The sequence below is a fragment of the Carettochelys insculpta genome, chromosome 2 (assembly GCF_033958435.1).
Source record: "Carettochelys insculpta isolate YL-2023 chromosome 2, ASM3395843v1, whole genome shotgun sequence".
In the NCBI taxonomy this organism is placed as follows: Eukaryota; Metazoa; Chordata; order Testudines; family Carettochelyidae; genus Carettochelys; species Carettochelys insculpta.
In genome coordinates, this window is record NC_134138.1 from 126,167,152 (window position 1) to 126,192,002 (window position 24,851).

Here is a 24,851-nt window from a genome sequence, read left to right on the forward strand (position 1 = left end):
TCCTCTGAGGCATCTTAGAATATGGGGAGGAGGGGTCAGAAGTCCCCAGGAAGCCATCCACTCAACTCCAAGGGATGGCCCATGGAGAAGAAGGCTGTCCCACAGCTTTGATTGCTATGAAGGGCAACTCTAATCAGCCACTTGTTCTTGCACCTTCCTGCCCTGTGTTATCAGACCCTCGCTACGCCCACAACTTCTTTTTCTATTCAGTGTTCGTTGTGTTCACTGCGTTGTCCGAATAACAATGCAGGATTTCATAACAGCAACATCTTTATTCACTTTGGCAGGAGGGGGGAGAGAGTTTACAGGGGGCACACATACAACATGGGGCAGCTTAGTACTGTGCAACACACAACTGTGACATCATTGTCTGGTCATTCATGAAACTGGTTTTTAAAGCCTCTCTGATGCACAGCATGCCTCAATGTGCTGATATTCTTGGTCTGTTTAGCTGTTCATAACTGGTCACCAAGCGATCTGCTTCAACCTCACACCTCCCCAAAGACTTTTCCCCACTTACTTTCACAAGTATCATGCAACACGCAGCATATTGCTTTCGCTTAGGTCAACAAGCAACAGCAGAGTCCTTCTGAATGGCCAAAGGCATATTCTATCACCTTTCTGCACGTGCTCAGACAACAGTTGTGCTGCTCCTTATTGCTGTCCCAGCTGCCTGTGCATGGCTTCGTGAGCCATGGAAGCAAGGAGAAGGCTGGTCTCCAAGGTTAACTACTAGAATATCAGTAACATCTATGGTAATATTCCAGTCTGGGAAGAAAGCTCCATCTTGCAGTTCTCTGAAGAGACTGGAGTTGTTTAAGGTGCATGCCTTGTGTACCTTTCCCAACCAACCCATGTTGATGTTGGTACAATGACCCTTATGATCTACGGGCGCTTGCAACATCATTGAGAAGTATGCCTTGCAGTTCACACACTCTTTGACAAGGTGGTCTGGTGCCAAGATAGAAGGGATGTATGTCACTCTCTCCCCACCACACTTATGGAACCCCGTCAGGACAAAAGCATTCACTATATCCTGTCTGTTTCCCAGACTCACTATCCTTCTTAGCACAAGGGTATCGATTTCCCTGGCTACTTGGACCACAGCAGCCCCCGCTGTAGATTTACCTACTCCATTCTGATTTCTGACTGACTGGTAGTCTGATATTGCAGACTTCCACTAGGCTATTGCCACTTGCTTCTCAACTGTCAGAGCAGGTCTCATTTTGGCATCTCTGTGCTGCAGGGTGGGGTAAAGCAAATTCACAAAGTACCATGGAAGTAGCTTTACACATTCAAAAGTTTTGCAGCCACTGGTCATCCTCCAATAGCTGCATAACTAGGCGGCCCCACGGGTCTGTGCTTGTTTCCTGGGACCGGAATCAGCATTCCACTGTGTCAACATGCCTGACTGCCACCAACATATGCCAATTGCTCCACTGAATAGTTCCTATACATCTGCGTGCATGGTTTCCTCACATTCCTCCTCACACAGGCAGCTCCTGGCTCGGCTCTGGGGCAAACCGCAGGATGTGAGGGGGTCTGCTATGCTTACCACAGCAGTGTGCAGCTCAGTGGGGTCCATGTTTGTCACGCTATGGCATCTGGGGACAGAAGAATGCCAGATGTCTGCACTGGGGACAGAAGAATGCCAAGCATTGTTACAGGCCGGGGACTGACTGGCTAAGTAGCAGTGCAGCATAAAAGGACCTGGGGATTACAGTGGATGAGAGGCTGGATATGAGTCAATAGTGGGCTCTTGTAGCCAAGAAGGTTAATGGCATATGGGAGTGCATTAGGAGAAGCAATTCAGCAGATCTAGAGAAGTTATTATTCCCATCTACTTGGCACTGATCAGGCCACATCTGGAGTATTGCGCTTAGTTCTGGCCCCTCCAGTGTAAGAAGGATGTGGACACACTAGAAAGGGTCCAGCAGAGGGAGACAAAAATTATTAGGGAGGCTGAGGAGATATGGGCTTATTTAGTTTGCAGAAGAGAAAAAGTGAGGGGGGATTCAATAGCAGCCTTCAACTTCGTGAAAGGGGGCTCTAATGACGATGGAGAGAGATGGTTCTCAGTAGTGACAGATGACAGAACCAGGAGCAATGGTCTCAAGTTACAGATGGAAATGTGTAGGCTAGATACTAGGAAAAACTGTTTCACCAGGAGGCTGGTGAAGGACTTGAATGCATTACTGAGAGAGGCGGTGGAATCTCAGTCCCTAGAAGTTTTTAAGTCCCAGCTTGACAAAGTCCTGGCTGGGATGATTTAGTTAGGGTTGAGTCTGGACTCGATGATCTCCTGAGGTCCCTTCTGGCAGTAGGAGTCTATGATTCTCTCTGCATCGATAATCAGGACAAAGGGGTGCAAAATTATTGTTTGCTCTTGCTTTCAAGGTGGGAGAGAGGGTGAAAGCGAGTGCAGTGGCGGAGGCTGACAATATGGACTCAGAACCACCTGTGACAACGTTTTTGTCCTGTCAGGCACTGGGAGCCTAAATGCTGAATTCAAATGGATGGCACAAGGTACCCACAGTGCTTCCCTGTAAGAGTCAATTGCAGCCATGGAGCAGGGATGCACTCCATCGACCAAAGGCGCTTAGTGAGGACATACACCTTCAACTTTATAGAACTGGATGCTAATTGCTGCCCTCAGTTTTAAATTTGACCTACTTTCATAGTGTAGACACACTCTCAGCAACAGCACCGTGGGCCCCAGGGCAAGACCGGAAGGAGGCCCGATTCTGTGCCAGGAAGGGGCAGGGATAAGAGTGGAAGGGATGGGCCACTGGCAGTCAGCCCTCAGCACTGCCCACTTCTTGATAGCAGTGTGCAGCCGGAGCTGCACTGCGACTGCATTTCAAAGGGGCCTGGAGCTTTGGCTGCGGCTGCTGCCAAAGTAGCAGCAGTGGTGACTGGAGCTCCAGGATCCCCTTTGAAATGCCAGGCCTGGGAGCAGTCACCCCTTTGCCCGTCCCCCATCCTGAACTGGCAGCACTGACCCTCAATAAGTGTTACAGGTGCTAAACACTTCTGGCAACAGGTCAACACGCTGTTGAAGTGCCAAAGCTGTAAGCCAAAACATATGAACGAGGTAGTGGCGACAGCGTGGCAGCCTCCCTCCTATCCTGCAAAGCTCACCTGCCTGGATTCCAGGCAGTCAGGCTTCTGTGGGTCGGGGTGAAGCCCAACTGGCTGGAAAGCAGACGGCACTAGAAAAGTGCTATTCTCCACTTCATCCTTCTCCTAGGAACCAGAGGGATTTCCTAGAGTAAAGTAATGCTGACCCTGTGCTCGTTCACACACACTACTATGTGCCCTCAAGAACTCTTGTGGCAAGGAAAAGAGCCAGCTCTTGCTAAGAATGTCTTGGCAGCTGGGGAAACAGCCTTGCCAAAGCAGACTGGCAGGCAGAGAGTGTCAGGGAAGCTCTGAGACTGAATATTAGCCTGAAGTTCCATCGAGTTTCCCCACCAACGTCATAGCATCCAGGATTTAAGAAGACCGTACCCACTGTCTGACAAACTCTGACAGTAAAAATAAATAAAAGTCAATCAATCACGTAATCAGGCAGAAACTCCATGGTCTTCTGCCCATTAATATTTCCATCTAACTGTGGCCCAAGAGTTTCTATGGATGTTCAGCATTCAGGTCTTCATTTAAAAAAAAAAAAAAAACACAACAATACATACCTATCTTTGGCTACGTCTACACGTGCACCCAACTTCGAAATAGCTTATTTCGATGTTGCGACATCGAAATAGACTATTTCGATGAATAACGTCTACACGTCCTCCAGGGCTGGCAACGTCGATGTTCAACTTCGACGTTGCTCAGCCCAACATCGAAATAGGCACAGCGAGGGAACGTCTACACGCCAAAGTAGCACACATCGAAATAAGGGAGCCAGGCACAGCTGCAGACAGGGTCACGGGGCGGACTCAACAGCAAGTCGCTCCCTTAAAGGGCCCCTCCCAGACACACTTTCATTAAACAGTGCAAGATACACAGAGCCAACAACTAGTTGCAGACCCTGTATATGCAGCACGGACCCCCAGCTGCAGCAGCAGCAGCCAGAAGCCCTGGGCTAAGGGCTGCTGCCCACGGTGACCACAGAGCCCCGCAAGGGCTGGAGAGAGAGTATCTCTCAACCCCCCAGCTGATGGCCGCCATGGAGGACCCCGCTATTTCGATGTTGCGGGACGCGGATCGTCTACACGTCCCTACTTCGATGTTGAACGTCGAAGTAGGGCGCTATTCCCATCCGCTCATGGGGTTAGCGACTTCGACGTCTCGCCGCCTAACGTCGATTTCAACTTCGAAATAGCGCCCAACACGTGTAGACGTGACGGGCGCTATTTCGAAGTTACTGCCGCTACTTCGAAGTAGCGTGCACGTGTAGACGCAGCCTTTTTGTGCTAATAGTTTGGCAGCTACATTTAAAAATTTTTGTTAACAGTTTAGCTTTACATTAGAAAACCCATGGAATGCTCAAACAGGCTGTATTTCAGGAGTACAGTCTCTGAACCAATCTCCTCCTGGACAGTAATCACAGTTCTGCTTCTAACTTTTAGAACCCACATCTATCAAAACACCTATTTTAAGATGACACCGATGCTTCATCCTGTGTAGTCTAAACTTTGCCCTTCTTTGTTAAAAACAGAATTATATAGTTTCCACATTGAAATATATTGGAATAATATTGGGGTTCCATTCTTTTTCACAATAAATGGAGTTTCACTATATCATTCCCTTAAAATTGCATTCCACTGTGTGAAACTTGTTAAAGGGTTTTCTGTTCTTCCACTGAAATTCTGTCTTTGATTCATGACACATTAATAACATTCTGAAAAAGAGATTTGTTTAAAAATAAGGTTGGTGTCTTAACAGAATTAATTTAGCATCTCTCCATTACATGCACCTTCCTACCAGTGGGGCAACAGCCACTGTGGGGTTGGGGGCAAGTTGAGAAGGGTGCCCAGCTCCCTGTCCCTAGAAGGGAAGGGGCCAAGAGCAGAAGGGGCAGGACTTAAGGCAGTCAGATCCGTGGATCACCCCATCCTACCCCTCCACACTTCCTCTGAGCTACACCTGGAGCGACAGCACACCACTGCCACAGTATTTCAAAGCAACCCCGAAGCAACTGCCTCCCTTGCTCTCCTGCCATCAGTGGGCCAGCTTCCTTGTCTCTTATTGCAAGTGCCAGTCAACTTTTTTCTGGCAGAGGACTGGATACTCCTCATAGCCAGACCATGCCATTTCACCAGACACTGCTGAGCAACTCAGTCCCGATACAGGAGCAAAGTATGCCCTATGCATGCACTCTCTGTGCAACACTACTGGCTCCTGCCACAGTTTGGGTGCAAGTTGTACACATGCATGCGTCACACCCACAGCTCTGCCAGTGCAATCGTAACCTGGAGAATGACCCTTGCAATTCAGGAGAGCTGCTCCAGCGGTAGAACTATGACTTAAATTGTCCAAAAGGGTACTTTATGTCCTTCTACTTCATGTGATTTCGTACTTACTGAAACCAACCAAACAGCAAACAAGCCTCTAAAGGGAAAAAGTTCATCATTTAGATGGTGCATGTGTGTGTCAGATTATCCAAATGTAATTTGAAAAATCACCTTCAAAGTTAAGTGAAATAGCAAAGGCCTGGTTAATCTTATTGAACTGAACATAATAATTATACAGTCTTCTGGATTACATCAAGTACAGCATCACTTCAATAATACCTCTTCCTGGGGAGGGGTGAGGGCTATACTTTGCACTTGACAACAGATGGAGTCTCATCTATTAGAACCTTTCCACCTTTACCTGCTACAATCCTATGGCAGGAATATAATGCTCATTTCAGAACAGCGAATGAGGGGCACTTTTTTTTTTAAATTGCATATTCATGCAAGAGGCTGTGTCTAAAGAGAGACACAGGAACAAACACTGGTTTTTTCCAAGAATCAACACATTAATCCACCTAGGAGCTCTACACAAAATAAATAAATTGGGCAGCATGCGTGTGAACAGCAGGCAGCCTAGATATCCTTCCTCAGCCAACAAACCCTCCCACACCACTTAGAAAAAAAAACACCTTAGTTAGGATTGACTTTATTTCCCCTTTCAGAAAGGAAGGCAGCCCTGCAAGGGAGTGCATCCGTACCACTATCTACCAACTCACACTGTGTTAATGTTCTAGATATACTATATAGATACATAGAGAACATTAATACAATGTGAGGTGGTAGATACTGACACAGATACACTCCCTCTCGGCGGGGGATCTTCTTTTTCACATGGCAGCCCTACCTTACCCTTCCCGGCTCCCAGCCAGGGAATGTTTTGCTGCCTTTTATTAAGCAGCATCAGAAAATGCCAAGCGCCAGGGGACTACTCAGCGGCAGGGGCAAAGGCGGGGAGCCCACCATCGAGCAGCTCCCAGGGAAGGGGCAAGGCTAAGCAGGTGCTTGTACGACACTCAGGTACCCCTTCCCCCCACGGCATGCAGCGACGGGGCGGCGCGCTCGGGAGCCGCACCGCTCTGGGAAGATCGCCGCGCGCAGGGGGGCGAGGCGCAGCCCATCGCCGAGCCAAGAAGACGTGCCGGCCCCGGGCGCGGCTGCAGGCTGGCTGGGGGGCACCCGAGCCCCCATTTCCCAGCCCCCTGCTGCCCCCTCCCCCGGCTCAGATCGCCCCGCCCCAGCACTCACCCAGGTTCACAAAGCTCATGACCATGTCGGCGTCGTTGAGGAAGGCGCTTTCCTGCGAGCTGGTCGCGGGGGAGCCGCCGCGGCTGGGTCCCGGCTGGGGGAGGAGGGTGTGCGCGGCGGGGGGCTGCAGGCGGCGGCGCTCGTCTGCCCCCGGGCCCGGCTCGTCCTCGCTGGACAGGGCATTGTACAGATCCAGCATGAAGCGAGGGGCCGCGTTGAGCCTGCCCGGCGGGGGCAGCGCCTGTTGGGGGGCCGGCGGCGGCGGCTGCAGCCCGTGCAGCGGCCGCGGCCGGTGCGGCAGCCCCAGCACGGACAGGATCTCCTTCTGCATCTCCCGCTTCTCGTGCGACTTGAGGCGCCGGTAGAGGAATCCCGAGGAGGAGGATGAGGCGGGAGGCTGCGGCTGCTCCCGGCCAAGGTCCGCCAGCAGCGGCCCCCCGGCGGGCAGCAGGGGCAACGCGGGCGGCGGGGAGCAGCAGCAGCTGCACAGCAGCCCGCCCCACCAAAGCAAGCCAAGCCTCAGCGGCATCGCTGCTGGCGCGCCCTCGAAGCGGACGAGGGGTGCCCGGCTCCGGGCGGTGCTGCTCCCCCCCGCGAGAGTTAATTCATGGGTGGGGGGAGGCGAGGGGGCTAAGCCTCCCCCCGCTCCGGCATGGCCGGGCGCTAGCCCTGCCCCGGCCCAGGCAGAGGAAGAGCTGCGGGGGGTGGGGAGGAAGGGGGCAGCGCAAGGCTGCCCAGGTGCAGCCGGGGTACGCCCGAGCTCCCCCCGCCTAGAGCGCCCGCGGCCCAGCTCAGCGCCCCCCGAGCAAGCCCGGCTGCCCGCCCCCTGGCGCGACCCCGCCGCAACCCGAGCAGGGGAAGGCGCCCGCTGCAAGGGTCGGGGCGAGGGGTGGCAAAAGCAAAGCAAACTTCCTCCAGGAGGCAGGTCCCGGCGGGGCAGCCGGAGTCGGCTGCAAGGCGGGAGGGCAGCGCAGGTCACACGCCGCGGCTGCTCCGCTTGCTGCCGGGGCGGGCAGCCTCAGCTCACTGAAGGCAGCCGCGCTCGGGCAGGTACCACACTCCAGCTCCCCGCAGCGCCCGCCCACTCCCTTGACGGACAGCGAGAGCCGCTAATTAAAGAGGCTCCCCCGCCGCGTCCGTCAGGCACTAGTCTCCCACCCCGGCCCCGCCGCCCGCTTCTACTTGCTCCGGTTTTCCCCGGCGGCAGGCTGGAAACCAGCCCTGCCTGCGGGGCACCCGGGAGCTGGGTTCGCTGCGTGCGGTAGGAAGGACTACCTGGCTGAGGGGGGAGGCAGGGGCTTGTCTAGGTTGCATACATGCGGCTTCCTCGGCGGGGACTCAAGCTTGGGCTGGGGGCAGGACAACAGCAGAGGCCGCTGAAAGTACCGGGTAGCCTCTAGGGGGCCTAGGAGAGGGATTGCTTCTCCCCAGCTCGTGGTGGCAGCTGCAAACGGACTCATTGGTGTCATCCTCACTGTACTGCAAAGGGGCACAGGTGGTAGCATTTGGCCCAGCGGGGATGTAAAGGCCCCCCACCCCAGCTGAGGCTATCACAACTGGTTCTAAGGGCCTTACGATCATCTCATTTCTATCCACCCCTTCGCCTCCCCAACGGGGAGTTGGGGGAAGGTGATGGTTCTGACAACAGTATGATGTGTTTCATGAAGGCCTGCAATTAGACTCTTGTGCTCACAGAGAGCTTTGCAGAAGTCATTTTTTTCCCTCAAAGGATACTGGCCAAAACAGAACCAGTCCCTTTATTTATTAGCAATATTGTACTGGTACCCAAGATTTCCTCCCATGAACCAGGATCCCAGCCTGCTAGGCTCTGTACAAACCAGAAGACAGACAGGTCCTGCCCCAAACAGTTTACACATTTACAATGAAAAAATTCTCAAACCTGGTCAGCTAACAGGGACCCCAAAGGGCCCTGTCCTGCAGATCCAACTGTGGGATTAAAGCATGGTAAACTCCACAAGGCAAGGATTATTTCTTCCTGTTCGTGGTAAAACACACCCTGTTCTTTGCAAGGTTGAGACAATATTAATCTCTGTAGCAATCTGGAAAACACCCTCCAAGGATCCCGACTGTTGCCTGGCACTAGCAGGCATGTCATGAAACAGAAACTTTTCACCAGTCAGAAGTAAGCAGCTTATACACTTGCACAGATAGTCATGAGTTTTCCCTCATTAATTTTAATGGAGTCCTTCAAAGTAAAACAAAGTATGTTATTTACAATAATGCAGAGGAATAAATACTGAACCACTTAACAGGAAGGAAGCTCTAGCACAGTTGCACTTACAAGTTTTTAAAATAAACCAAGCTGTTTTGCTCCATTGAAAGAACTTTTTCATATAATAACTATATTAGCTCTACTTGCCTGCTTAGTTAATGGTGAATAATAAATGGTGAATTGAAATTATCATTGCCTTTTTGGTTCATCCTTTCTCTGCCTATTACATTACACAGAATGTATGTATGTTATCTGTGGTATAATCATATTTACTTTCAAGGCATTTTGGCTCTTACATAATATACCAAAAGTAATTTTAACAGGGTACAATATTCATAGAGAGAGACTCGTAAAGTGGAACATAGTCTCATTCACATGGTCAAACCAAATCATCCATAATAGTTTCTTCTGGCCTTAATCTAGGAACAAGTAGTGATATGTCATACAATCTTGATTTCAAACCGTAGAACAATAATATTTCTAACTCCAGACCTTATTTACTATCAGAAACAAAATTAATATCCATTTTAGAACTAACTAATGGTATATATTCTGTATGCTGATCATTTTACTGAAGTCTGGATTTACATTGGTTTATGGAGTAAAATTTGGTCCTTGGAGTCAAATGCTGATCATTTGAAGTCACTGAGACTATTTGTTGATTGTCCGAGGATCAGAATTTGGCTTTATATTCAGTCTCTCAATGCATTAGCTGGGACTTAAGACTATTAAGACAAAAAACTTTTCAAAAATGTTGAAGTCCATGAAAATTTATTCTGAGGACAACAAGCTTCTAGCACTGGTATATCAACAATGATAATACAGGAGCATCCATCATTAACATAATCCAAAAAACACTGCTTCCCCTGCACAGATTTTATCCATCTCTCACAAAAGGCTTTGTCACCTTTACAGCTGTATATTGCAGTGTGCCCACCTCTCAACCGGGACAGAAGCTGTGTGGAGGGAGAGTGGGCTGGGCATCTACTAACTTGAGGTATGACACAGGATGCAGCTTGCCTCTCTCTGCCTTCATGGAGATGATGATCTATTCTGTGGAGTCCCACACGTAGGGGGGAGATTTGGGCTTGGGGAGTGTCCTGTAATGTGGTTCCAGTAGAGCTGGGAAGTGCTAGGGACCAAAACTAGTGGCCTTCCACAGAGCTCTTAAGATCCACAGAATGCCTGGAGACTATAAAGGTTTGCCGTGGTAGCTTGTTGCATGGGTATGCAAACCACCCTGGTTCCCCTCATCCATGAGAAAAAACAAGAAGGCTGGATAGATGTCCTCAGAAATTTCTTCTTTAGCCCCCTACCCTGTATTTTAGTTTATGGAGGTGAGGAGGATGGTAGGGATGCTCTAGCCTCAGTACCTTGCACATTTTCTGTTTTGTATTGCTGACACACATAGCTGGTGCCCTTAAAGGGCATGCAATCTGAAGGAATAGTCACCAGTCACCATCATGCATCTGTAGTTAAACTGTGTGTTTGTTGACACTAATGTCTCTAATTTGTCAATGTAATTTTGGACTACAGCAACAATGCTGATTTTACTACCTAGCCAAAAAACAAAAACAACAAAAAAACAACCCACAGCAGAGAGGTAAGTTGATGTTGGTAGACTTCAGGTATGGGCAAACTGCCAGAGTTGTTGCACCACATGGAAAAGAGCATAGACTTGAAGTTGTCCATTCTAATTCTGGCTTCCCTACCAAACACGTGGAAAAGTTATTCTATATGCCTTTTATGACAAACTACATAGAAAGGTATTCCAACAGTTGATGTAGAGGTTCGGGTCTGTGATTTCCATGCATTGTTCCCCAAGGCATATTTGGGCCCTACAAACACCCATGCAAGTAATTATTGAGGAGATGGCCTCAGAAGGGAGCAGCTACTTTGACAATGTTAATAAAGTTGTTTTTTCATTCTTTGGGTATAAAAATGAATCTGATTTTCCCCTATACATTTGCAGTACTATAGCTGTGCTGGTCTTAGGATATTAGAGAAACAAGGTGGGTGAGGTTTGTGGAGCTTCTCTTAGAGTTATTTAGGAAAGAAGTTGACAATTTTTCCCAACTATGACTAGAGGAGTATTAATGGGCCACTTCACCTTGAATGGTCCCTGGAAATGTGTGTTAATTACATGTGCTAAACAATCTGTTCCATCTTGTATTTAGCTGTGACAGTAAGTAAATTTCCCAGACCTGAAGAAGAGCTCTATGTAAGCCTGAAAGCTTGTCTCTCTCACCAACAGAAGTTCATCCAGTAAAAGATATTACCTCACCCACCTTTCCACTGTATGTTTTGTGGCAGTTTGCATCACTTTCTCCACAAGACTCTCATAAATTCTACTTCACATTTTGGACACTACAGAAGGAAGTGTTGCATTTAAAGTATATATATTTTCCAAAGTTAACCATGTCGCTTGAGTGCCCTCAACTCTTCTTATAATCTGCTTGAGTTGAGAGGGTTCAGCACCTTTTAGGATTGAACCCTGAAACAACTGTCATGGTACTGCAGTCTGATTTTCAGAGGATCCCTAACAAATATACCTCATCTATGCTTTTTTATTCTTAAGATAAAATGTTTGAAATATTGAGTTGAATAAGTTTTATTGTAATAAAACTGTAGAACAAGCTATGACGGGGTACCCCAGGACCAATGCAGCGTCAGGATATTAACACACTGCACTTTCCAGCACCCCTGTGCTAAAATTATTACTGGTCTTCAGACAGACCTTCTGTACAAAACATCACAACTTATTCTCTCTAACAAATAATGCAGACTCTTTGCTCCAATGCTGTAGCCCTGTCTCTAACCTTCCTTTAGTAGTTCTCACTAATGATGTGGACCACTGCCTTAGGGTTCCTGACCATGACCCACCATGCCCTGTTTTGGATTCTGACCATGTTATCAGCACTAGAAAAGCCATCGCATTGCTCTGCTTCCCCAGAATTTCACTGAAAGGGACAGAAAATATACCGCACTTCAGTTTTCAAACATTTCACCATCTGAAAATGCACATTCCTAAAAAGTATTAGAAGAGCGAACAGTACCAATTATCTGGGTGAAGACAAAAGAAAAGGCATGTATGTATTCTGTTGCAGACTATGACAAACACTGTAAGAGTTTAAAAAAAAAAAAAAAAAAAAAAAAAAAAAAAGTTAGTGCTACTTAAATAATTTTTCACCTGCCAGAAAGCTTCCACAACACGCACATCATCCAAAACTCTGTGGTTACATTTGCTTTCACTCAAACTTTCCTTTCACTGTCATATCTTCAAAAATGTGGACTCAGGCTTCAGAATATCTTTCAGGCCATCATATTTTCCTACTCCTGAAGGACATCTGGTGGTGAAATGAAAAGCTTGTGCATAACTGTTTCTGAAAGATATCCATGCTGGAAAAGTAGCTGTAAAATGGTTTAAGTCTTCAAAACATTTTTTTTTTTAAATCTTGCCAATAAGCCAAGATCCAGTCTGTACAAGAACTTAGTAGGTGCAGGTTTGCTTTATCACTAATACAAGCTAAATAGTTCCATGAACAGATCCCTCTACTCCAGAGGAGGTGTATTTTACAATGGAGTTTTGCAAATAACAATTAACCACAGTAGTTAAATTTCTTCTGGCAATTGTAGGGAGTAGGAGTAAATAAATAAAAAAACCTGTACTAGTTATTTTTAACCTAAAAAAATTAATAATTTTTTGGTTGTCTTCATTTAACAAATCATTCATACGCTAGAACATTGTTACTGCCATGCATTTTTAGTTGTTTTATACACTGGTTCTGGTAAGCAATTCCTTTTCTTTTAATAAAGAGTAGCTAAACTGTCAGTCAAATGAAAAAACGTAAAAAAAGTTTTATTTCAGATTTCAGAACAAAGGTACAGTAAAAAAGGGACATTTTAATCATTAAGCTGTTATTTTAGGTATAACATATGTTGATGCAGATTAATCTCATCTCAATTTCCAAGGATTTATGGACTTAACCCTTGCTAACACTATTGGATAAGCAAAGTCCCATACATCAAGATTAAGTACTATGGAGTAAATTATAAATTTTGCATATTATATAATATTTTTCAGGACTTTCAGTAGACATCTACTATTTCAAACGATTAGAAAATATTTTCTACATGCAGAAGATATTTGACTCTCATAACTTTCCGCCACGTCCTTCCCCTAAGATGAACTTTCGAGCACCAGGGACAGACTCTTTCAAAATTATTTGCACACCAGTGTCAGACTCAAACTGCATGGCTTCTGTGAATGAGGCAGCATCAAAGGCACTGTAATAAGCAGAATTTCGGTCTCCACGCATGCATTGTTGAGGAAATGCAGAGATTTGCTTAGCAAGCTCAATGGCACACTGAAGGGCTACAAACAAACATAAAAATATTTAATAGCGTTTAAAAATCTTACACAACTTGCAGATATAAGAAATAATGTGTTTGTTATATGGGACATTTATAACATACTGAATTTGAAAACAGGATATAAACAGCAAAACATACACAGTGCATTTAATATTGGCTAGCAAGGCTTACTTATGAACTAGGAAAGAGTGGTTAAGTATAAACTTAAGCTTAAACATGGAAGCAGACAAACTAATATGTGCTGTGTATGCCTAAATTTTTCCTCTCACTTGATGAATGTAATTTCTTTATTGTGAGTAGCCTAGTTGAGATATTTAAAAATAGTTACATCTTATTATCCAGAGATACATATGTAGGGACAAAGCCATTACTTTCTTCACCTAGAAGTATATGCTAAAAACACATAATGCAGATTTACCAGATCCAAATCTTTGTGAGAGATGGTTGCAAATAAATACATAATTCAATCACATTACTAAACAACTATTGTTAAAAAAACCCCAAATATCTGAAAGTGAAGAAATTCACAGTTCAGGTTCCTAAAATAATCAAAATCTTTCCAGTCTTCTGGACCGCTATTGCCAACTAAACGGGAATATACTGATAGCATAGTGATTATGGTTTAACTTTATTAAAATCAGCAATTTCAAATATTTCTAAAGCCACATCGTCATCCTGGAATCCAGGCAACTTACAGAGAGGTAAAAGATTTGATACTACATTTGTCCAATCCCTTCTGCCAGTTCTAGTTGGTTTACAGTAACATTGTCCTATTTTAAAAATGTTTTCTCTCTCTTGTTTGCGTATGTGAGGTGCAGGCAAACTGGGGAAATTACAGTAATTGACTGTATAGCAAAAATGTTGAAATCCCACTACACAGTGCTGTGAAATTTCCTGAGTCAACTAATTGAGCAGTTATGTCACCTCTTTCAAGTACAAGTAACATAGGTCTTATTTGTAAGTATGAAACATTTAAGACAGCATGTCATTTTTAAGGCAATGGTGTCTCTTTAACATGTTTATATTTGTACAGTAGGGACATATATGCAACATGTATGAGCTGCAGGAATATGGAAGGTACAGTGGGGTTTCCAGTATTACTCATAATGGAATGGCAGAGATGGAACTATGCTGCTTCTGGACTATGAATAAGATGTAAGATGCATCTTGCACACAGTGGAAATCTGGGCTGGGAGAGGGCTGAATTACTCACAAGTTCTCTGTTACGTAACTGGGTGCATCTTCAGTGAATTTTTACCCAGTCCCAACAGCAGGACTGCTGAGATGAAGAATCGAAATGCTGGTGTTTATAACTCATAGCAGGGGGATAAAACTAGAAAATCTGCAGAGCACCGTGTATTAGGTGGGCTGTAGCCCCGACTGAGCATATATAGGTAGATATGGCAGATATACATGCCGCACCTCCTAAACCTAGCACTCTCTGGTCTGGTAACATCCATAGTCCTGAACTACAGATGTTTCTATACCAAACAGCCTAGAAGCCTAAGGACAAGAGGGACAGCCTGAGCCGGGGCAACAGCTTTAGCAGCCCAACTGCGGGCAGCTCAGGACCGAGGACAGAAGCCCATGGAAGTATGGGGCTGGCCTAGATATGGACTCCTTAGCAGCCCCACAGCAGTGTGGGGCTGGGGCTGGAGCCCAGCAGCAGCCTGGGGCTGGGACCAGGACTGGAGCCAGAACCTTGCAGCAGCCATGGGGAGCATGAAGATGGGCCAGAGTCCCCCAGCAGCCCAAAGGGAGAGTGGGGGTGGGGCTTGGAGGGCAAGTGGCAGGGGACCTCCGCTGGTCCAGCAAATTCTGTAGTTCAGGGCCAGTCAGGTCCCAGCAGTACTGGATCAGGCAGGTGCAACCTATGAAAGGCTGCTAGGCTACTGGTTGAGACGGGGAAGAGATTTCAGACAGAGGCTTAAACGTTTGCTATAACTTGTGTTCTGATTACCTGAATTTATCAATATTTTATTTGCAATCTTAACTGTGGTTAAAGTTTTGGTTTGTGAATTAACTTCAGTTTTAATAGGAGTCAGAAGGCAAGAGAAAGCTCTTCTGTTAGGTCAGTAAAACTTTAACCCTCATCAGATGCAGCAATGGGTAGTGTAACAGAAAAGCACTGTTTCAAATGTTCCATCCACAACAGCTACCATTTTTGACACTGCATGCTCAAAGTTTTGTAACTGTCTGAAACTAGTGAAGAAGCACAAAATGGGGGTGGGGTCATGGTACGTTGCATGGTTTTAAATACAGTTACAAACCCAGAATGTGTTGCCATTTGCCAAGGAAAGTTAACTTCAGTGGATTTAGGGGAACGGTTCATGGCACACAGTCCCTCCAGAAAGCTTGGACACCACTTCTAATAATTTCCAACTCTCACTTCAACTTTTGATACCTTCCAGGGGTGAAAGAGGGGGTATAGGAAAATGGCAGAGGGAGTAGTGGTGGTCAGGATAGTCAATGATTTCCCTTTCCTCCGATGTCTCCATGTTGCATGAGCTTGCTTCCTTGACTAAGACAGATATGGGAAAGGGATATGCTCACCTATGTCTAAGTGGAAGAAGATTTTGCTATGGGAGTAGAGTTCTGCTCCAAGGACAACATTTACTCTTTGCTTGCAGACAGTTGGGAGCTGCTCCACGTCTGGGGCTGAGATCCCCATAATCTGAATCCTCTGGGATTAGTGTAATTTGTGAGAGCAAGGAGCGCTTAAAAGTGCTCCATGATTTTAACTGCAATCTCTGGATAAAATGGTCCCTTTGCTTTGCATTTAATGCAGAGAAGATAATGGTGATGTGCTGTAGCAGAAAGGTCTTATCAGCACGCATCTGACATAACAGTGTTTTCTCAAACAGCTTGTGAGCTACCCAGGTCACACCAAATGTTTGTCAATAGCTACCTCTCTCATATCTTATTCATCCTCCAGAAACAGCATAGTCCCCTCTCTACCATTCCATTTTGAGCACAGGCTGTGCCTCCAAACACCAGAACTCTCGTCTGTCAACATCCATTAACCGGCAGGACCACAGATGCTCCTGGACAAGAGAGCCTAGAAAGGCAGGGCAGGCTGCCATTCACAAGGAGGTGGGTAGCCCAAGGACAGAGCCCTGCATCAGCCCACAGCAGCAAGGGGCCAGGGAGCCCGCAGGCTGCCAGAAGCAGAGCCCCAACCCATCCCCCTCACTGGCAGCCAAAGGCCAGAACCCCGCCGCAGCTTGGGCTGGAGACTCCTGGCAGTGCCAGCTGCCTGGTGCCATCTTGCAGCCCCAGGAGCCTAGCACCAGGGCTGCCACAGGGCAAAGCAGAGCCCAACTGCAGCCCTGGCTGGGGCTGGAGCTCCATGAAAAGGGTGGGCAGAAACCCCACTGCAGCCCTGTGGAGCCTGGGTCCAGGGCAGGTGGGCAAGGAGGTAGAGTGGGTGGGAAGCTGAAGCAGGGCTTGGGGCCATGGCAGGAAACCTCGTCTGATCCAGCAAATTCTCTTGTTTGGGATTGGTCAGATTTTGACCATGCTGGACCAGGGAGGTGCAACCTGTAGGAGATATATCAACATTTTCTATATGAACTGCCAATAGGTGCATCTTTTCTAGCCTATAATCTATATACATATGCAAACACACAGGCCCGCCAACAGCAGGGACAAAGGGGGCAGTTGTCCCTGGGCCCAGTGTTCCAAAGGACCTGGAGTTCCAGCCACTGCTACTCTGGCAGCAGCAGTAGCTGGAGCTTCAGGTCCCTATGAAGTGCCAATACCTCCTTGCTCTACGCTCCTCTGTTCACAATCTACACCACAATTTTTACAGGAACTACTAGCGAGGAATTACGAGCCTTGAATCTCAGCCTGTAAGCCCCTAGACAGTACTCAGGTCACGGTCCCTACCCACAGCTTCCATTGGCTGGGATCAGCAAGCTGCAGCCAATGGGAGCTGTAAGCAGCCATACCTGAGGTTGTTCAGATAAACCAAGTGTCCAGTGGTCGGCCATGGGCTAACTGCGCCTGGCCCTCAGGCCACATACTGATCACCCCTAGGATAAAACTAACCACCAGGGTAAAACACATTTTATAGAATTCTTATTTGCTTACAACACATTCAATAAACAAAACTTGGTTTCATTCGCATTCACTTCTAAGGTACGTCATCCCATGCCAACCAAAACACTCATACTTGAAAAGAAATCAGACTATCAGAATGCACACAGTACAACAGAAAGTCTAGAGAGACGTTAGTCACTTCTTGGACTTGAAAAACAGCAGCCACTTAGGGAGGTTTGAATAACTGCCTATGTTATTACTGACCTCCTCTTCATCCTCTCACACTCAGTGATCAAAATAACCTACTTTTAACACACATACACACACCCCTACCTTTTTGTCCTAGCTAACTGACTCATGGTTAATTTCCTTTTAAAAACTCTCAGACACACTAGCTTAAAAAAAACCATATCCAAATCCCATTTAGTTTTAAAAGTACATGTTGTAATCATTTTGCTAACATGTCAGGAGAACAAGCTACAGTAAGGAGCAGTCATATCAGTTTAAGTTGAAGAGAAGCAGCTGCTACTGTGCATTAAACCAATTTCCAAACCAACTCAAAATGAGGTAACTCAGTGGAGTGTCTTCCTTTTTAGCTTCTCCAGGAAATGTTACAGAATGCTTGAAAAGCTTTTCTACATTTACCCTACAAAAGGTAGTTCCCTATAATGGTCAAAGGTTGAAGAGTAGAAACTATTTTTTTTTTTGGAGGGGGCGGGTACTCCCTTGTTACTAGAGGAAACCTCTTAAAATCTATTTCCATGCTTTCAACTCTCTAAATTAACCAACCAACCAACCAATCAATCAATAAATCAAGGCTGTACTTCCTAAACTGAATAACATTGATAAAACAGCAGCAGTTCTTGGTTATGGAGAGCGTGAAGTTTTTAGGAAGACAAAAAGCCCACTTTGAACACAGGGCTTGTCTTCACTGCACTTTTAGCCAGAACTATAATGTAGGCACTGCCCCTTAACAGACTCCATTCACACCCCAAAAGTCTGTTGCTTGAGTTAAAGGGTACTTTAAAGGTGAGTTAGCTGGCCCCTCATTGCAGCAGGATGAAGCCCAGATTCTACTGCCACTTGAACCAGCAGTGTGAATGCTCTTTCTCCAGTAGGCTAACATGATGCCAGGGGAGTTAATTCCAGTGTAGATCTCTCAAGCTAAACCCACAGTGTAGACAAGTCCACACAAATTACATGTCTCTGAAAGGATCTAGTCAAGTGTCCACAGACCCTACCCATATAAGTACTACAGGAGGAGCTTACGCAGATAAGCTGCTACTGTCTCACTAGCTCACAGTGAGAAAGAAGAGAGGACAGCATTTTCAAGGGGTGGAAATGGCAGGTGTTCTGAAATCATTAAGTATGAAAACAGGAAAGAGTTACATATGTGTTTTAAAAAAAACAAAAATTAGGATTAGCTTAAAAACAAAGGCCCAGTTCTCCCAGAGTAATGTGAGTACTCTGTTCAACCTTTCCAGCAAGTTTAATGGACCACATGAGAATACTCCAAGCTAAAGGGATCCTTAAGAGGTGAAGGAGTGCCACAGTAACACATGCACCGCTCCCTCCTTGTGGATGCACAGTCCAGAGAAAAAGAGATGCAAGCTGCAGTGTCCCGGCGCCCCCAACCATTTCTGGCTGATGTAATGGCCCATTGGGCTAATGATTAGTGGTATAAGATACAAATTAGAGCCATCTTCTAGCTTGTGCTTGGCACTCCATGGGCAAAAGGCTTCCCAAGATCAGGCAAGGTTGTTTAAAGCTGCTTAGCACACACTTTTCTGAACTGTATTAAGTGTTCTTCGGCCAGACACCATGGTAGGGTCCTCAAAGAAACTAACCCAGAGTTATAATATAAAATGAGAAGTCAGACAAACATACAAAAACTCAGGAAACCGTTAGAAACAAAAATGCTGATTGGCCTGAGTTAAAAACAAACGTCAATGAATAGGAGAAAAATCTAAAACCTAGAGGGATTAACAAAAGGGAACGCTAGAACTGGAAGAAGTTGTCTTAAGCTGAGCGCCTCCTCCCGCCACCCGTTTCTGGGGGTATATATTCTGTTGCTTCTGCAAGGTGCTAAGAGAATTCAAAATCTGTAAGTTCTTAAGGCCTGATCCTGCATCTTCTTACCATTTGGTATACTGCTTATTTCTAGGAATAGCCCTGCTGATTTCCAGAAGTACTATACTTAGTAGCAAGTGTTTGCAGGATCAAAGCCTTAGAATGTAAACTCTTTTGGATAAGAGCCAATATCTCCTTATGTCTCTCTCAAGTGTCAAGCACACATCTGAACATTACATAATGTTTTCCCAACTACAGCTAAGCTCATTTTTGTTTGTGAAACAAACATAGAAGGTTGCAACAGTATGAAAAACATTTGGGATTCCATCTACACTTCTAAATTTAAAGTGATACCATGGCAGCACTTTAACCCGGCAGCAGAGTCATGGCACCAACACTAGAAGAGCACCCTCCCAACAGTCTAGGTAGACCACTTCCATGAGGAGTTCAGCGCTAGAAGCCTGTTTACACTGGCGCTTTACAGAACTGTAGTTTTCTGTATTTGGAGGGTTGGAGGGAGGGGAGGGGGTTTCACAACTCTGACTGAGAAAATCACAGAGCAGTGAAGTGGCATAAGAGAATAATGAGTTAAGAGGGTGCAGGGAATGAAGACCACATCCTGAAACACCCTCGCTCACTCACACCCAGCTACTCTAAGTTAAATCAGTGGGAGCAGTTGCCCAAGGAAAAAGACTACTCATGCGAAGAAGCATTTGCACATTTGGGCCCTGAGCAAGTTGCTGTCTGAGTTTGTTGAATTCTAGCTTCACGAAGTCAGAGAGTCAGTCTCGTGGGCCAGATATGTGATCCATGCTGGCATGGATCAAAAAACAACACAGCTGACTGCAAAGGTTACCAGGGTTTTTGGCCAGCTTTTTATGACTGCACAGCAGCACCTTTCTTTTGACTGGAAACATAACATTTAACTTGTAAAGGAAATCTTTCTAAACTAGATTAGTGCTTCAAGTAATTTTAGTACTTCACAATATCTTTGTCTCCAGGCTTTGGAGAGATGAAGAAGGGCAGCTAATTAGTTAGAAAGTGGGGGGAAAAAACTATACAGTTGCAGGACAAGACTGATTCACAAGCTGAGAAACTGGAACACATGCTTTTTCAGTGTAAAAGCAAGTTATACGTCTGACTTCCATTAGAAATACCTTTATTCATTTCCCTTACCCAAATTATAAGGAAACCCATTTCATTTTTTTCCTAACCATACAGAAAAATTTGGAAAGTTTTGCTTCCCTCCATTTAAAGCAAAATAAATTAATAAAATATGATGGCAGACCTTCAGCTAATGTTCTAGTTTCAGCTATGTGATGTTACAAAACAATTACAACAAAGGGAATGGATAATTGGATGATATATTTTTGTTAGCAGCCTGCTTTAAGATCTACTTTGAACACAAATAATAAGTTAACACCAGCGTAGGAGTAAAAACCAATGTGAAAGATGCTGGATATCTTTCCTTCAGTGTAGAACAGCAGTCATATAGCACTTTAAAGACTCATAAAATAATTTTAAGCTTTCGTGGTACAGCACTATTGCCAGAACTGAAGAAGTGGGTCTGCCCCACGAAAGCTCATTACCTAATAAAATTATTTTGTGAGTCTTTGAAGTGCCACATGACTGCTTGTTTGTTTTGTTAGGATACAGACTACCATGGCTACCTCTCTGTTACTATTCCTCAGTGTGTCAGTCCTGTGCCAGATGTATATTTTAATTAGTTATTTTCATCATGATGCCACTACAAGGCTCCTATTTATAGAGCATGGCCCCATTGTTTTAGTCACTTTACAAATACAGATTGAACCGCTGTAGTCCAGCACTCTGTTTTGGCAACATCAATTGTTCGGCATGATTTTAATTAACTGGATGTCCACTTATCATGGGTGTAGCCAAGGTTCCTGTGGTCCCATGAAGTTTGTTACAGCCACCAGTCCTTGTTCTGAGTGTTCTGTGCTATTATTTAGCTCTGATTTACCCCAAACATCTTCTAAGAGCCTCACAAGCAGTGGAACTGTTGGTAAATGCTGCTAGATAATATTGACCTCCCGTGGTCTGGCAAATTCTCTCATTCAGTACCAGTTAGATCCTTGAGGGTGCCGGACTAGAGAGGTTCAAACTGTATACAGTAGAGTCTCAAGAGTCGCAAACGTAATGATTGCGAATTCCATTATTCATGAGTGGCCAAGTGGCTGCTTCCCCTGGGGCCCCAGGGCATGGAGTGCCAGAAGCTGCTACTGCCCTGGGACCCCGGGCAGGCTGCCATATTTGCAAAATTCAACATTCGTGAGGGTTCTCAACACAGAACCCTCGCGAATGTTGAGACCCTACTGTATATTAAAATATGTTCCCTGAAACTAAAGGCCTTTTAATTTTAATCATGACCAATAAGGGGCATGTGCTGGAATTTAGAACGTGACCACTTTTGGAGAGGCACATTAAGCACACAAGCGAAAGGTTTGTGTGACCCCCCCCTTCCCGCCCCTAGCTCCAGATTTTTCAGGAAGTGTCTGGAGGGGGGCCCAGCATCAAGGAGGCAGCAGCTGCCCCTGGCAGTGGCTCTCTGCATATTCCCCGCATCCTGGCTGAAGTGGTAGCTGGGCATGGGCTGAGCTGCTCCCCCTCACTTCTACAGCTGCCGCTTCTCCTTCTCTGCTGCTGGAGTCTCAACACTGCTATGTGCTTTGCAGCCTACCCGCTGAGCAGACCCAGAGGCTGGAGGCAGAGGTAATGGGGGTGGGGCTGAAGCAGCAGCAACTGTGGGAGGAGAAGCTCAGCTGGCTGCCCACCTGCTTCTTTCCCCACTGCGCTCCAGCGCAGAGATGAAAGTAAGGCAGTGCACCACTCTGACAAGCCAGAGCTAGCCAGGCATAACACTCCACTGCAAGAGGAGGTGGGGTGTGTTCCCAGCTGGGCTCCTGGAGATCTCCTGCAGGCTGCTCAACTAAGCAGCAGTCAGGCGAAAGGGGCCGACTGGGGGAGTGCTCAGCTACTGGTCTGGGACTGCCCCAGACCGGAGCTCCTCCGCAGGGCCCCATTGAGAGAGAGCAGGGGGGAAGGGCTGAAGCCCGAGAGAGATTCATACTGGGATGCTGCTTGCTGTTGTTCCCCTTCCCATCACTCCCAGGGAGCAGATGGAAAGCTCACAGCTTGTCTCTGTGCATTCCTCCCCCTCCTGGCTGGGGAGGGCAGCGGGCAGAGGAGTGAGTGACCCATGCTGTGTGCTTCCCTCTGGCTCCCCGATAGTGATGAAGGGGAACAGCAGGCAGCCTCCTGGTACAATCCTGTCAAGGGGGACAAGGTTCAGTCTGACTCCTCTACACCCCTAGCTTCCTGCCCTGGGCCCCTCCACACACATGCCAAGCCTGACTCCTGCACTGTCCCCACACATCAACCCTCTGTCCTGAGCCCCTCCTCAAATCCCCCAGCCAGTGTTCCCTGTAAGCTGAGCGTCTGGGAGGCCACCCAGGAAAGATTCAGATGCTGCCCAGCTGATCAGCAGAGTGCCCAGAGCCACTCACTACCGGCAGCGTGTGTGTCTATTGGTGGCGCACATCTGCACGTGCCTTGGTGCATGTAACAAAATTTATTCCACTCCCGAGTGAAGGGAAACAAAAAAAAAAAGAAGAAGAGCGGGAACACTGCTCGCAACCCTGATTCTGCAACCCCCCCACACCGCACCTCTCTTCCCAGAGCCCCTCCTCACACTCCCCAGTCCAGACTCCTGAATCACCCCAACACACACTGAGCCCCACCCCACATCAAGCCCCTGCCCTGATTCCTGCAGCCCTACATCCCACCTCTAGCCTGAGTCCCTACACACACCACAACCCCCTGCCCTGAGTTCCCCACACTTACATTTCTTACAGGTACTGATGTATCACAGGTCTCCCCAGCGCCCTGCCCTGAACCTCCTCCTCCCCAGGGGAAGCGGGGGCGACTGCAGAACAACAGTACCTCTAAGAAATTTAAATTGCTTTCATCCCTGCCACAAGAACACTTGGTGATTTGGGGGCATGGCCCATAACCAATTCTGTTTATTACAGAAATCACGATTATTTGTGTTAACTAGTCTTCATGGAGACAGAAATTCAGAGAACAACTATTAAAAGAGAGTCACATATTTAGAATTATTTCCTGCACTGTTCTTTACAATGTACCCGATGTTGCTCACGTCCTTTTGGGGGCTCAGGACAAGGTGTGGAGGGTGAAGGAATCAGGGTAGGGTTGGGAGGTGTGGGGGTGGCCTCAGGGCTGCCCCAAGGCCAGCCAAGGTTGCACTGCCTGGTCAGTGGCTGGAGTCAGGGGGTGCTGTGGTGACAGGATGTGCTTCTCAGCCCGCAGCTTCTCCCCCCACCAGCTGCAGCTGTGCTGCCTGGTGAGTGGCTGGAGTACAGGCAGCTTCATCATTGGGGCCTGCACTGCCCAGCCCTGACCAGCAACTCCCCACTGTGGGGCTGGACTGGGCTGCCCTCCCGCTGGCTTCTCCCAGTGGGCTGGCTGTCCCCTGTGCTTGCTGCACCACTGTGGCCATTATGGAGCATAACTGTCCCCAATATCAGACTCCTCCCTTTCTGTTTAATGAGAAACAGCCAGATTCCAGGCACATCCCATTATCATGGTACAGCCAAACCCTGACCTTGCTTTAAGTTAGGATAAGAGGAAGCTGCATACCAAATTTGGTGGTCCTAGCTCTTACCGTTTAAGAGGGAGTTCTTGAACAAATGGACTCAGACGGACAAATGGATAGACAGACGGATAGTTCTAAAATATACAACAGATTAAATACTAACCTTGGCCATTGGGAACTACTCGATTGGCTAGTCCAAACTCATATGCTTCTTGAGCACCAACAGGACGACCAGTTAGAATGAGATCTAAGGCTCGTGAAAGACCAATCAGTCGAGGTAGCCGTACAGTACCGCCATCAATCAATGGAACGCCTGTGAAGACAAAAAGCACAGGACTAAATGCCAAATGTTTGCATTTGAAACATTTTTAGCTTAATCCTGCATGACTTTACCCACATAAGTATTCTAGACTGCTTGTTTACATTTAACTAACGTAACACAAAAGACTATTTCCTCAGTGAAGGAGTGCAGGATTCGCTGTCAAAATTAAAAGTGATCTAAAACTGTAATTACAACTCAATTTATCCTGAAAAGTGACACAAAAACAGCATTCCTGGTTTCCATGTCTTCCTCATTCATTTCTGTATCAAATCTCACTTCACAAGTAAAACGGTTTTTCTGTGTCTTCCCCCCACGTCTGTTCTGCAAACTGCTTAGTCTCTCAGGGAATACACTAGGAAAGGGCCTAGCTTGAGTTTCGTCACCAACAAATAATGCTTTTATAGACCAAATTATGCCCAGTGTGAATCGAGTGCCTTTCATGAGTTTGCACAGTTGTTACTAGAGGGC

The 24,851-nt window shown here is 46.7% G+C and overlaps 2 protein-coding genes across 5 annotated transcripts in view; both read right to left on the reverse strand.

The window, feature by feature from the left end:
* Window positions 1-7,708, reverse strand: part of BMP6 (bone morphogenetic protein 6) — a 140,316-nt gene extending 132,608 nt beyond the window's left edge. For all 3 annotated transcript variants that reach the window (XM_074987704.1, XM_074987703.1, XM_074987702.1), the window contains exon 1: window positions 6,708-7,708. In XM_074987704.1, the coding sequence (XP_074843805.1) occupies window positions 6,708-7,236 (529 nt within the window). In that variant the 5' untranslated portion in view covers window positions 7,237-7,708. The remainder of the gene's footprint in view (window positions 1-6,707) is intronic.
* Window positions 7,709-12,775: 5,067 nt separating this feature from the next.
* LOC142009516 (enoyl-CoA hydratase EchA19-like) overlaps window positions 12,776-24,851 on the reverse strand; it is a 38,961-nt gene continuing 26,885 nt past the window's right edge. For both annotated transcript variants that reach the window (XM_074987708.1, XM_074987709.1), the window contains exons 5-6: window positions 24,225-24,374; window positions 12,776-13,315 (exon numbers count right to left, since the gene is read on the reverse strand). In XM_074987708.1, the coding sequence (XP_074843809.1) occupies window positions 13,095-13,315; window positions 24,225-24,374 (371 nt within the window). In that variant the 3' untranslated portion in view covers window positions 12,776-13,094. The remainder of the gene's footprint in view (window positions 13,316-24,224; window positions 24,375-24,851) is intronic.